The 12,798-nt window shown below is 49.7% G+C and overlaps 1 protein-coding gene across 1 annotated transcript in view; it reads right to left on the bottom strand.

Annotated features, from left to right (window-relative positions):
- Nucleotides 1-1,950: 1,950 nt before the first annotated feature.
- Nucleotides 1,951-12,798, bottom strand: part of LOC101654797 (protein HIRA) — a 47,926-nt gene continuing 37,078 nt past the window's right edge. The window contains exons 21-24 of the mRNA XM_045291304.1: nt 12,161-12,283; nt 11,502-11,665; nt 9,995-10,083; nt 1,951-2,633 (exon numbers count right to left, since the gene is read on the bottom strand). Of these exons, the coding sequence (XP_045147239.1) occupies nt 2,517-2,633; nt 9,995-10,083; nt 11,502-11,665; nt 12,161-12,283 (493 nt within the window). The 3' untranslated portion in view covers nt 1,951-2,516. The remainder of the gene's footprint in view (nt 2,634-9,994; nt 10,084-11,501; nt 11,666-12,160; nt 12,284-12,798) is intronic.

The following is a 12,798-nucleotide window of genomic DNA, read 5'->3' as shown; positions in this document are numbered from 1 at the left end:
ATTCTTTTCAGTTGATCCTACATAGGGTTTTGGAGATGGTAAAACATTAGCGGGGACACATGGTCTCACTTTCTCCTGTGGAGCAGCTGGTGGTTTGGAACCACCAACATGTGGGTAATAATCCAATGCTTACCTTGTCAGTGCCACAAGGGCTCCTTGGCACTTTGCTAAGAACTCACCTTTATCTCATTTGACCGGCTCAAATAGCCATAAAGATTGGCTCCACCTATGATCTGTATTATACAGCAGAGGCTCAGAGAACTTGAACAATTTGTCCAGGGCAAAGTAAGCTGGGGCAGAATTAAAACATTGGAACTCTTAAGCACCTTGCCACACTGCTGTGGCCTTGCATAGGGTGTGTGGTCTGCATTCCAGAGTTCATCGCCAGCCATTTAAAAAACCAACCTCTGAAGGGCAGATCTACCCTCTTCTGTGGGGTTGCTATGAACCAAAATTGACTCCTGGTAGCACGGTGGTCTGTTTCTGAACCACTGGCGAAGGTCCTCATGGTGACCACATGCCTTGCAAGTGGACAGGTTCACCCCTTTGTGTCAGGGGAATGGGGTTAAGGTCTGAGCCAATCATGGTGAGCCTCTTCCCTTTGCTAGTGATTGGCTGAAACAGGAGCACGTCACCAATCCCTGGCCAATGAGGGAAGGCCACTGGGGGGTTGGAGAAAAGGCACACACACACTCAGAGAAGGTGGGAGCAATAGCCCGACCCTAGGTTGGGGGGCTCTTTTCATGGGTACCAACTCATCTGCACCAGGAGGGAGGGTGGCTTATGGGTAAGACCAATTTGAAGAAATGGACAGAACTTGTGAGGAACACTAAGAAACGGGGTGGGAACACCGGGCTCTCCTACCCCTGGGTTTGTGTTGGAAAATACAGCATCTTGTGACTTTTGCACGCGAGAAGAGATGTGATTTTTCACTTACAGTCCTATCTGTAAATATAGCAGGTGTGACTACTTTCCTGTCTACCTGGTGACACAGTAGTTACAAGTTGGGCTGCCAGCGAAGTCCGCAGTCTGACAGCAGTCACTCTATGGAAGAAAGACGGGGCTTTCTAATCCGGTGAAGTCAGTCTTGGAAACCTACAGGGGCAGTTCTATGCGCATCGACTCTATGGCAGTGAGCAACTACTTGGAATGTTCGTATTCCTTCCATTTCTAAGATCATGAGCCCTTTTCTTCCTTAGGATGCAATCTCAAGGTGGTGGCTGCTGTGCTCTGTTGAGGTGTCAGTGACAGATGGCCATTTATTGGGTCTACTTGCACAACTGTAAAAGAGGCACATAGGTCACTTGTAATCCTCACCTGCTAACTTACTCAGTGAGTAGTGCATTGAATTGCCTGCATGTCTGGTTGACATTTTGCACAGACAGGCTCTTCTGTTGTTGGAAATGCTGGTGTGCTAGCCAGTCAGGGACATATAGAAGTGCACCCAGATCTCACCCCCGCCCCAACCCCAACCTTGACATCCTAGTGAGACATGTAAGGGTGGCCCAGACTTGGGACCCCACCCCCCACCCCCAACTGGCAAGGAGGCCATGATGAGGGTCCGAGTTCAGGCAGGTCCACAGGATATCCACCAATTCTATGTGTGTGCTGACAAAGCTGCTTCTAGGAGGCCAAGTAGCACAGGCTAGGCTGGTGCTGCTGAGCAGGCTGTGTGGTCCAGCTTTGATGACACTTGGGAGGGGCGTGCCTGCTGGTGTCCACCCAGCCAGAGTTCTGTAGCCGGGTAAGTGAGCCCCACCCTGCAAAATCAATCTCTGCCTTATGGTGCCATCAACAGTCCCATCTCTGCTCACTCTGTGACTGTCCATGGTAGGGGGGAGGGGGGCAGGAAGAGGCAGGGGTGGGGTGGGGTGGTTTGGTATCCAATGGGTGTTCCTTTATTTTACACTTACAAAAGAAATCTTCCACCCCTCGGCCCCACCCTCCCCCCCAAAAAGTCTCTTTATACAAACATTTAAGAATTAAAACCAAATTAAGATAGACAAGTTAATTTCAGTACAATTATCTTTCATGTAGCTGTCATAATTAGAGTTTAAATTTCCTACAAGTGACCAGTGTCCAAGTGACTTATAGGGAATCCTGATTCTTGGCCGGAAGGAGGGGTCTGTATTACAAGTTAGCAAATTCTAGTACAAAAATAGTCCGTGGGCAGGAACGGGCTCTCCTTGTGCACAGGTACTGCCTGGCCCTGATAGTAGACTCCTGGACGGTCCCGCTCACCTGCACTCCCCTAGGTGGCTCAGCAGGGGGACCCACAAGGGGGTCCACCTGGTGTCCACCTGGGAGCCGGCTGGTGGGAGTGGCGGTGGACATGGGCTCCTGGAAGGAGGAAGGGCTGGCTGTGGGCTGTGCTGCCCCCTGAGGGGGGATCCTCGGCCCAGGACACGGGTATATGTGTCTGTGTCAGCATGGGGCGCCTGCTCCTCCTCCTCTTGTGGCAGTCAGGGGCCAGGTGGTGGCCCGGCTTTTGCAGCAACCACGGTGGGCAAGACAGGCTACTTGTCTCTCAGGATGTCCAGCTGCTCCTGGCATTCAGTGAAGAGGCGCTGGAAGCGGAGGTTCTGCCCAATGACCGGCAGCAGCTCCCTCAGCAGCTCTCGCTTCCGCAGGCCCTGTGGACATGGGAGGGGGGGCTGAACCAATGCCCCCAGGACGCCCACCTCACCCTGCTCATCACTGGAGGAACTGCAGGCAGACACAAACAGCAACTCCTCTGCACCCCAAGAAGCTAAGGGGTCACCTCCGCTGGGCTGGTGGGCGGGGGGCTGGCCAGGCAGGGAGGGCTGGGCTAGTAGGAATTGGAGGTACCCCTCAGGGCTCCAGCTTCGTTCGAGCAGGGAGTCTCGGGGAAGGAGAGAAAGGGAAAGGGTCTGTGTGTATGCTCATGGTTGTCTACCTGATTGGGGCTCCACAAGTATAGGAAACTGTTACATAAATATGGATAAAAGCTGTGTAATTAAAGGAGGAAAGAGCTTTAAGTGGAAAGGCTCCATAGAGTGCTGCTCCCGAACCCCATGGACGACCTCACACCCAGACCTGACAGCAGACAAGACCATCATTTGATAATATCACAGAAGAAAAACGTCTGAAAGTTTCCACTAAGGAATAAGCTCCAGGATTCACTTGAGTTATGGTTTGAATGCATGGTGGGGTGGGGGTGCTACTAATAACCTGACTTTATCTTGCCACACGGCTATTCACATAGGGTTAATAAAAATATCCTTAGGCTTATAAGGGAGCCCTAGTGATGTAGTGGGTTACCACTGGGCTGCCCACCACACGGTTGGCAGTTTGAAACCACTAGCCATTCTGCAGGCGAAAGCTGAGACCTTCTTCTGCGGTAAAGTCTCAGAAACCACAGGGCAGTTGTACCCTGTCCTGCATGCAGCTGATGGCGAATGGGCCTGACGGCAGTGAGTGAGTGAGCAGCTTATGAAGCTGTGAAAGGGCTGCTGTGTAAGTGCTTGTAAAGTCTGCAAACGCTTTTTGCCAGCTGTGTGTGCTCCTGTGTCCTTTTTCTTTCTTTCTTTTGCTGCTGTTGCTGCTGTGTGGGTTCCGAGTCAGTGACCCCACAGGGTTTGTTAAGCTGGTGGTGCTGCTGGGTAAACACTGAACTGCTAACCACATGGCCAGCACAAAAAAGGTGAGGTTGTCTTGCCCATACAGATTTACAGCCTTGGAATCTCGTATAGTTGCTCTGAGTCGGGATTGACTCTGGCAGTGGGTTTGGTTTTGGGGTTTAGTTTTTAAAAGGGGCAGAAAGGCAGGTCTTTTTCCACTGCAGAGCTGCCCATGGGTTCAAACTACTGACCTTTAGGGTGGCAGCCAAGCACTTAGCTGTTGTACCACCAGGGCTCCTTATGTTCAAAGTAAGAGAAGGACAATTCCAGGAGATATGAAAGGAGTTATAATAAGTCACATAACCAACTCTCTCGCTCAAGTTTATGGTGGACTTAAAAAACATAAAAAAGCAAGCAAACAGAAAATTTAGATGTTTAGTGGTGAAAATTCCCATCTGGTCAGGTGGGCTGACACATAAAGTCACATGACATTAGGAAGAAGTACAGCACCATGAGCATGAGAGGCTTACCAGAAAAGCTCAGAAAAAGACAGAAATATAGAAAGAAAGAAAGCTAGCATTGTTTTACAATGATCCTACAGGAAGCTGTTAGACAAAGAGCAACGTTAAGGAACAAGGTGTCGGAGGGAGGGACAACCCTCCCTCCCCAAGATGCACAGCCTAATGGGCCAGGAAGCGGAAGAATCTGGGCCAGTTCACACCCTGATGGGCTGATCCCCAGAATGAGGTCCCCACCAAGAGAGAACACACAGGGACAGAAGGTAAACTCAAAACCCCAACTCACTGTCATCGAGTTAATGCTGACTCAGGGCGACCTTATAGGGGCAGGGTGGAACTGACCCTATGTCCCGAGGCTGCGGAGCAGCGGGTGGTTTCAAACTGCCAATGTGTAATCCCTACGCCGCTAAGGCTCCTTGTAACAGAAGATGAGTGACCTGCAAGAGGTGGTTCTTCACAGAAACAAACCCGCCACCGCTGACTAAAACCCAACTGAGTAAAACCCTGGAGTCAACCAACCTCAAAGCACAAACCCACTGCCGTGAGGCCAACTCTCACTCATAGCAATCTCCCAGGGCAGAGCAGCACTGCTCCATAGGGTTTCCGAGGCTGTAAAGCTTAATGAAAACAGATGGTATCAGCTTTCTCCTGCAGACCTTGGGTTAGTCACCTGACATACCACCAGCTGTGCTGCAATAGTCAAAGGGGTATCATTTCTAAGGATCTGAAATCAACAATGATCTATAAGTGAAGAACAGAAGAATGAAAACAGCATTAAAGTGAGTGGGATGCTGCAAAAGCAGGGCTTGTAGAGACAGTCGTGAAACAGCTTTCATTAGAGAAACTGAAAAACTGACAATCAGTGACCCAAGACAAAAAAGAGGGGAAAATCCAGGAAAAACAACCAACTAACCAAAGGAAGATGATAGCAAAAGAGATAAAACTCAAGAACTAGAAGACAAAGGCTCAGTAGAGAAGGATAAAAACAAAAGGCATTCTTTGAGAAGAAAAGGCACAGAAATCTTTGGCAAAGATTTGTCTTGAGTCAAGAAGAGTGAAAGCTCCAAGAAGTCATGACCAGAAAGAACCCAAGAGAGAACTCCAGACGGCAGCAGGGAGGGTAGTTGGGAGCACTTGCAACAACGTTATGCCAACAGATTCGGGGATTTAGAGAAAATGGACAAATTCCTAGGGATGCAGTTCATCAAAATTGAGTCTAAAAGCAACAGAAAGCAGGAACTTAAATCCCAGCTCAAAGAAAGCATCATGGCCAACAGGGTTTATAGTCTTTTATAAACTGACTTCTAAGAAACTTCCAAAGAACAGACCTTTGCCAGGCACTTACAACCTGAGGACGTAAGCTGGAAACACGGTGTCTGAGGTAGAAGACGGCTGTACTCAGAGCGGTGTACTGCACTGTTGACTGGCAAACAAACAAGGTCTCGGTATATCAATGCCTGGTATGCTTTATTAAGGCACATATTATCCCGGCAACCCTGTGACGACCAGTCTGTTATTTTGCTTATGTTCACTTACATTAGCGTGTATCTCAGAGGTGCATCACCATTGGGGCTCACCCTCTTAAAACTGTGTTATTTACTGCCTTATTGTTCGGTAAATGAAACCCAGGGACGTTGAGCCTACAGGGAAAGAAACTGTAATGGTGATTTGGCGGAAGAGGGATAAAGACGGGTGTGAGGAGAGAAGCAGGAGATGATGTCAAGAAGTCCAGGAAGTGATCGACACATAACCATGCCCCCGCGCCGCCCCATCCACCTGGCCCCGCCCTGGATGAACAACAGAAACTGTGGGGGAAGGGAGATAGCGGTCGGTGTAAGATAAGAAAATAATAATAATAATTTATCAAGGGGTAATGAGGCGGGGTGGGGGGAGGAGGGAAACAAAAAGAAGCTGATACCAAGGGATCAAATAGAAAGTAAATGTTTAGAAAATAATGATGGCAACATATGTACAAATATTGATGTATGGATTGTTATAAGAGCTGTAAGAACCCCCAATAAAATGATCTTTTAATAAAAAATTTTTAAAAAGTCGTTCAGGAAGGAAAAGTAAGTTTTAGAAAACTTGTATGATTACAGCAGAAACTGCACAATTATATTTGACATGATTGAAGTATGGAATGATATGACATATGTACCGGCTCCCAAGTTACAACAAAAACAAGCAAACAAAGGCATAGATCCAGGAATGGGCTTTGAGCTTGCAATGAATGGTAGCTCCAACTTAAGAACACTTAGTTCTTACATCATGGCCCAGCTACATACTCATCTTTATGAAGAAGTGATGACCGAAGATAAGGGTGCTACAGCAAAGTGTGGTGAAGAAACCAGGCGGTGCCTGGCACTCAATGGGAATAGTGTCTGGGGTCTTAAAGGTTTGTATTCAAACGATCGGCCATCTAAGTGAGGAGTCAACTAAGTCCACATGGAAGAAGCACACCAGCTGTGTGATCCAGAGATGACAATGACAAAACTGGACTATGGTGAGGAGAAAAGCATCAGAGCTAACATGATGAACTCCCCATCTGTGGAGGCTGTGGGGGACGGTGGCAGCCCCAAACCCCTCTGCAGCGTATCTGGTCAGACTGAGCCACTGGCAGATGCACTCTAGCGTAGCCAAGAGTCACAATCAACCTTACTATCAGAGACCACTGCAATCTTGATTATACCGCATTGAACTCAATACTTGGCCAGTTGGCCACTCTATAGAGCGACCTAAATTTGGTCTGGGTGCAAGAATCTCTTACTGGTTCCATGACAGGAATTTCTTCACTAGCTTTCTGATTATTGTTGGGGGATGGGGAGGGCTTTGCCTTCTTATGCATTATTAGTACTTTTATCCGCATACAATTGTTTTAACCCTTACCACCTTCGTGCGATTGTGTTTTCTGTTGGGTCTCCCAGCTGTGAAGCATCAGAGGGGTGAACACATAATGAGAATAATGGATACAAGGGGACATAGGGAATGCAGGGGTGGTGGGGAGGAAGAAAGGGAAGGAAAGGGGGAGGTTTGGAAGTAACTAATGGACACGGGAGGTGGGAGGAAGCATTAGAACGGATTGTGATTACATGAATCATCTTAAAGGTGATTTGACCATAGGGAAGGGAAATTCTCTAAAATTGTTGTGGAAGTGATTGTACAATGCTCTGTGATATGATTGAGTGACTAAATTCTTGAATTATATGATATGTAAATTACTTGTGAATAAAACTGGAAAAAAGACCTTTTCAATCTCACACAAACCCAGAAAACAGAAACAAATGAGGAACAATGTCCATCTCCTCATCCTACAAAGCAAATGCAACCACGATTCTAAAGGACTGCATGGGCACGGGAAATCCCAGGCCTGTGTTGCCCATGAAATGAGCTGTACAAATTCTTATAAATTATTAGCATTTGATTCTAACAATGAATATGAAAGGTAATAATTATGACCAAGTTGGTGTGATTACAGGAAAGAGCTTAATATTAGTAAACATATAATTGACCATATTAACACGTGTTCCTGTACTCAAGCTGAGAAGACCCTGCACACAGTGCATCCTCTCAAGCTGAGAGAGAGGGCACCTCTATGGTGCAGAGCTGTGTGCAGAGTGAGTGGTCATTTCATGTGCAACTAGTGGTCTCTCCTTGTCCAGAGAACATGAGTGACGAAAACCAGACACATGAAAACAGTTAGTCCAATGGACCGCATGCGCGTCAGTCTCTACGACGCTGAGACCAGAAAGGCTACATGATGCTAGGCCCCCATTACCAACTGCTCTGAAAAGGGTCACATGAAAAGGTTAGAGTGGGTGAAAATTGTGGGCCAAACTCAAAATCATAAAGATGAACTTTACCATTCAGACAGAAACAGGGTGGAACCCCATGTACGATGGCACTCGGCCACCATTCAGGTCTGGAGTTGAACTCAGCCCCCTATGGATTGATTTTTTTAGTCAGACAATAGGCAGGTCTAGAAGGAGAACAATAACACTAGTGAATACACAAATCTTAGAATAATCATTCATAAATGGGGGTAGCATCACCCCCAGGACTAAGTTCAGAAGGGTTAGGAAAGGAGAAGGCATGGAGACAGGAAACACTGGTAATGGGGGGGAAGGCCCACGTCACACAGTCAATGTAATTAAATTGATGACATAAAACAAAATGTGTCTGAGTTGTTAGATGGGAAACTGATTAGTTGTGACCCTTAACCCCATTCACAATAAAAAGGTAAAATAAACAAAAGCTGTCATCAGCAAATTGAAGTGCTCTGTGGAGGATGGCAGCATTGCTCTACTAGGTCTCTTCACATACTACACTCAGCAGGCAGCCAAAGGTAAAAGGACACCTTAGGGGATAAAGAAGATGAACGAGAATCAGCAAAACAACAGGCATCAGAAACAGAACCCAAGGGCTCCAATTACCACAACAATGCAACATATGGTAATGGCGGTTACTTACTATATGTCAGCAGATAAAAGATCAGGTTGGAAATTTTGATATCCGAAGAAAATACCACATAAAACAAAAAAGACACAGCGACTTTTATGCTGTATATTACCTCTCTTAGATGGTGAGGAAAGGAGAGAGAAGATAGACTAATTAGAGAAGTGAAGAAAAAAAAATTCCAGTTCTCTGGTTCCAGAGAGTCAATGAAACTTCAAAATCCAGAAAGAGGATCGCGAAAGTACTGAGAAAGATGTGAAAATCAGGTCTACACCCAACATTTTAGATGTTAACAGACTGTGGATAAACCTTCACCCAGGGTAAAGTGGTTTTGAACTTAGGATTGCATTACCCAACCAAAAGGTGTGAGGCAGCTTATACATTTTGCATAAGTATTGAATTCAAAGACAATGGAAATATTCCATGAACTTTTTCAAGTTCCCAGGATAACAGCAATAAGCTTAAAAAAATAGGAAAAAGTAAATAACAGAGGATACAACAAAGGGGGCTCAAAAAGTTGGTGGAAAACAAATTGGGAAGATAGTGTCTTTGCTCCAAATACTTGCCCAGCTCCTCTCTGCCCTTTACCAGTCTCTCTGCCTGTTCATTCAGGGAGCTACTGACGGGGTCCACAGGGCCCCACCCTGTCTTGCTCATCCAACCCCCACTCACCCCACACATCCCAGCAGCTTTAGTCAGGAGGCCCTGAAGGCAGGGGCTCATGACCTTGCTCTTCAAGGGCCTTGGTCAATACGTGCTGAACGAGTGAAACAGAGGGGACTCTGGGATCTACCTCATCCCAGGCCCCTCCTCCAGCTCCTGCACTCTTTCCCTCCCACATCCAGTGCACCCCAAGTCTCCTGGTTCTACCTCCTCTCTAGAGCTGGTTCATACATCCTAGCCACCTTTGACTGCTGGGAGGTCACAGAGCTCGCCCTGCCTGGTTTCACAGTGGCACCCACTCCTCTTCAGGACACCACAACCTACCTACCCACCCACCCTGCTCATCTCCTCACACCTTGGCTGTGCTGCAGCCCAGCAGACCTCAAAGTGGCCAAATCTTGGCACATACTGTTCCCTCGGCCAGGCACCCACCCCCACTGCGGGGCTAGCTCCTCCTGATTCTCAGCACTTCCCCATTCACTCCTTCCTAGTCTCTGTCACCTCAGCACCAGTCATGGTCTGTAAGTCCCTGGCTGACCGGGTGTGTATATTTGCTAATGTTTGCCTCTCTGTCAGGAAGGTGGGGGGAGAAGGGGCTTTCCTTGTCACTACTCAATCCGTGGCCTCTCAGCTCCCAGGCACCTGATGCCAGGGCCCAGCTCGGTCCTATCGGGTCTGAGGTCCCAGGCAGTGTGCTGGAGTGGTCTGGTTCCTTTGATAAGCTGCCACCTTCACTGTGCAATTGTAAATTCTCAAGGTAGGATGGAACCCAGCACCTACCACTACTGTTGACTCCCACTGGCTCCCGGTGGAATAGTGAACCGGACCCAGTAAGTCCTTGCATATTTCTCGGAGTCGGTATTCAAACCCTAATCACAGAAAAACACAGGAAATGGGAACATGTTACACACAGTTACAGAATACCCCATTCATGAAGTCAGTGGTGCATATCCACACAGGAGACACACACATTCATCTCAGTGCCTCCTTGAGTGCCCCTCGGTTGGGGGCAATGAGGCCCCTCATTACAGATCCTCACTCACTTGCCACCCACTCTTCTGGTTCGGCTCTTGCTGACCTGACCCATCCTGTGTACATGGGACAAGGCACAAGGCCACCAGGTCTGTGATCACCCCCAGGAGGCAATGGGAAAGCCAGGGAGGGTGAGAGGCAGGGAGTGGGCTGGGCTGGTTTGATCTGTCAGAGGCTCAGCCAGGGCAGACTGTCAGCCTTCAGGAGGGATGAGATGGGAAGGGCAGGAGATTCTGGGCAGAGGCTCCCAGGCAGACCTGGTTCAATGGGGCTGCCCACGTGTGGAGAGCTGAAGCCACTGGGAATGAACGTGATCACCCAAAGATAAGGGTGGGAGTAAGACGGAGGAAGCTGGACCCCTACTAGGAGTTCAGGGCAGGAACGAGGGCTTTCTTCATGCTTGGCTTTTACAGTGGAGCAAATGAGCCCTCCGAGGAAGTGACTGGTGTATGGGAGATGGACTGGAGTGGAGGTGAGGTGGGGCACCGTGCAGTGAGAGCTCCGTGTGGGTCAGCCTGCCAAGTCCTGATCAACACCACCGTAGAGGAATGAGAGAAGGGGCTGTGTTCGGGAGAGTGGGGGGACAAGGCCCAAGGTGTGACGGGGAAGCCCAGGCTGGACAGGTGGGGTAAAGACTTAGAAAGATGGGGACTTCCTGCTGGGCCTAGGCGGGACTGTGAGGCTCGAGTCTGTGACTTGGGCTGCTGTGCGCACACTCTCACATCTATGCACTGAGGCCGCCAGGGCATGCCGATGCTAGCAGTGACGCTGATTGGGGATCTTCAGACTTAAACATAAAGGGGGAGCTGGGGTGGGGGCAGTTAAAAAGCAAGAGAACCCCTCAGAAGAAAAGTTGCTCTGTAGCCTGGCCTGGGCTGTGACACAAGGTGAAGGTGAGGGCTGGACCCTTGCCTTGGCACCTGGAGGCAAAGCCAGGTTGGGAGCAGGGCTGGGAGGACACAGGTGACTAGTAAAGGGCAAGCAGGCCGGTGGACCATGGTAAGGGTGTCTGTCCATCTCTTCTCCTGCTGACCAGATGAGGACAGGCAGCCCAGGAGCTGAGGTAAGCCTGGCTGGGGAGGAAGGGCAAGGCAGGCCCACGGGGCTGGCTGTGATAGAGGGCAGGGACAAAGCATGTGGTCTCCCAAGGAAGGCAAACGTGTAAGCCCTGCTAGACTCAGCCTTTGAAGCCTGGGCTGGGCCAGGCCAGGGCTGCATTGCCTTGGGCTGAGTTCAGGCTGAGCAGGGAACTCACCTTCGTTCACGAGGTAGCGTGCATAGATGAGGAGCCAGTGGCGGTACTCATGGCTGGACTGCAGGCTAAGTGCAGCAGCCACCTGGTTCTCTAGGTAGGCCAAGGTGGTCTCCTGCTGCACCACATGAGGCATGGAGAAGAGCCGGGCAGCCTGTCGTCCAGAACTGTGGAGGTCACAGAGTACATGTGAGGGGTGGCAGGCACTGCACAGGGGCAGGAGGCTGCCACTATGCATCCCAGGAGGCTAGTGAGGAGTTGGCGAGGACGTGGTTCCAGGGCTGACAAGGCCTCCCACCAGGCACAGTGCCTAGCCTTCCAGGGACCCCTCACACGATTGTCCCGAGTAGCTGTAACATAGCTCCTCAAGACACTAATGACCATGGGTCCTTTGGACCTAAACCTGCCATCGAGGCTCCAGAGATGGCCCCACCCAAACAACTAGCCAACATGGGGGTCTGTGACCAATAGCACCCTGGGGTGACCTGGGACTCTGTGAAAGGACCTGCTTGCACCTCTGCAGCATTAGCCAATGTGGGCCCACAGCCCTGTCTCCCTGCCTAGCCACTGTGGCCCCAGGGATGGACAGTGAGAGCGGGTCAAGCACAACCCTCAGGGATGGACAGTGAGAGCGGGTCAAGCACAGCCCTCAGGTCACGTACTTGGAGGTGCGGCCCTGGATGATGGCTAAGGGTCCTGAGCACAGCATGGCATCCTGGGACGGCAGGCTGCTCCTGAAGTCTGCACACTGTGCCAGCGAGTCCTGCTTGTCAGAAATCAGGTTCCTAGCAGGACAGAGATAGGCGCTGCTAAGGAAAGCTATGAAGAAGCCACAGGCCAGCAAGTGCCCTCCGCTGGCCCAAGCACCAGCGCTGGGCAGCATCAGCTTGAGTGCTGCTGCATGGTAAGGGGGCAGGTTCGCTGTGCCGGGCCTGGCAAGATACTGGCTCACTAGGAGGGCTGTTGAGTCTCAACTCCTTGGAGTGCGCAAAGCGGCCCCCGAGATGGGGCCACACCACCCCTGGCAGTCTGTTCCTATGCCTCTTCTGGGCCTTCATGTCTATACAGGAAGGGGTCTTTATGCAAGTCTGTTGTCCTAGCAAATACTCTTCAAATGCAAAGTGTCTATGAAATTTGACCTGGTCAGTCAACTTTCCTGTATCACACAAGGGAGCGAGTCCTGGTGGCACAGTAGTCACATACCAGGAAAGATCTAGTCTCGGAAATCCTAGGCTTCTAGGCTGTCCTCTAGGGAGGGTCACTGCTTTAGAACTGACTTGAAGGCTATTGGTTTTCTGCA

Source organism: Echinops telfairi, unplaced genomic scaffold (genome assembly GCF_000313985.2).
Source record: "Echinops telfairi isolate 266 unplaced genomic scaffold, ASM31398v2 ScPeMD7_70;HRSCAF=299, whole genome shotgun sequence".
Lineage (NCBI taxonomy): Eukaryota > Metazoa > Chordata > Mammalia > Afrosoricida > Tenrecidae > Echinops > Echinops telfairi.
This window is presented reverse-complemented; position numbering and strand designations above follow the sequence as displayed.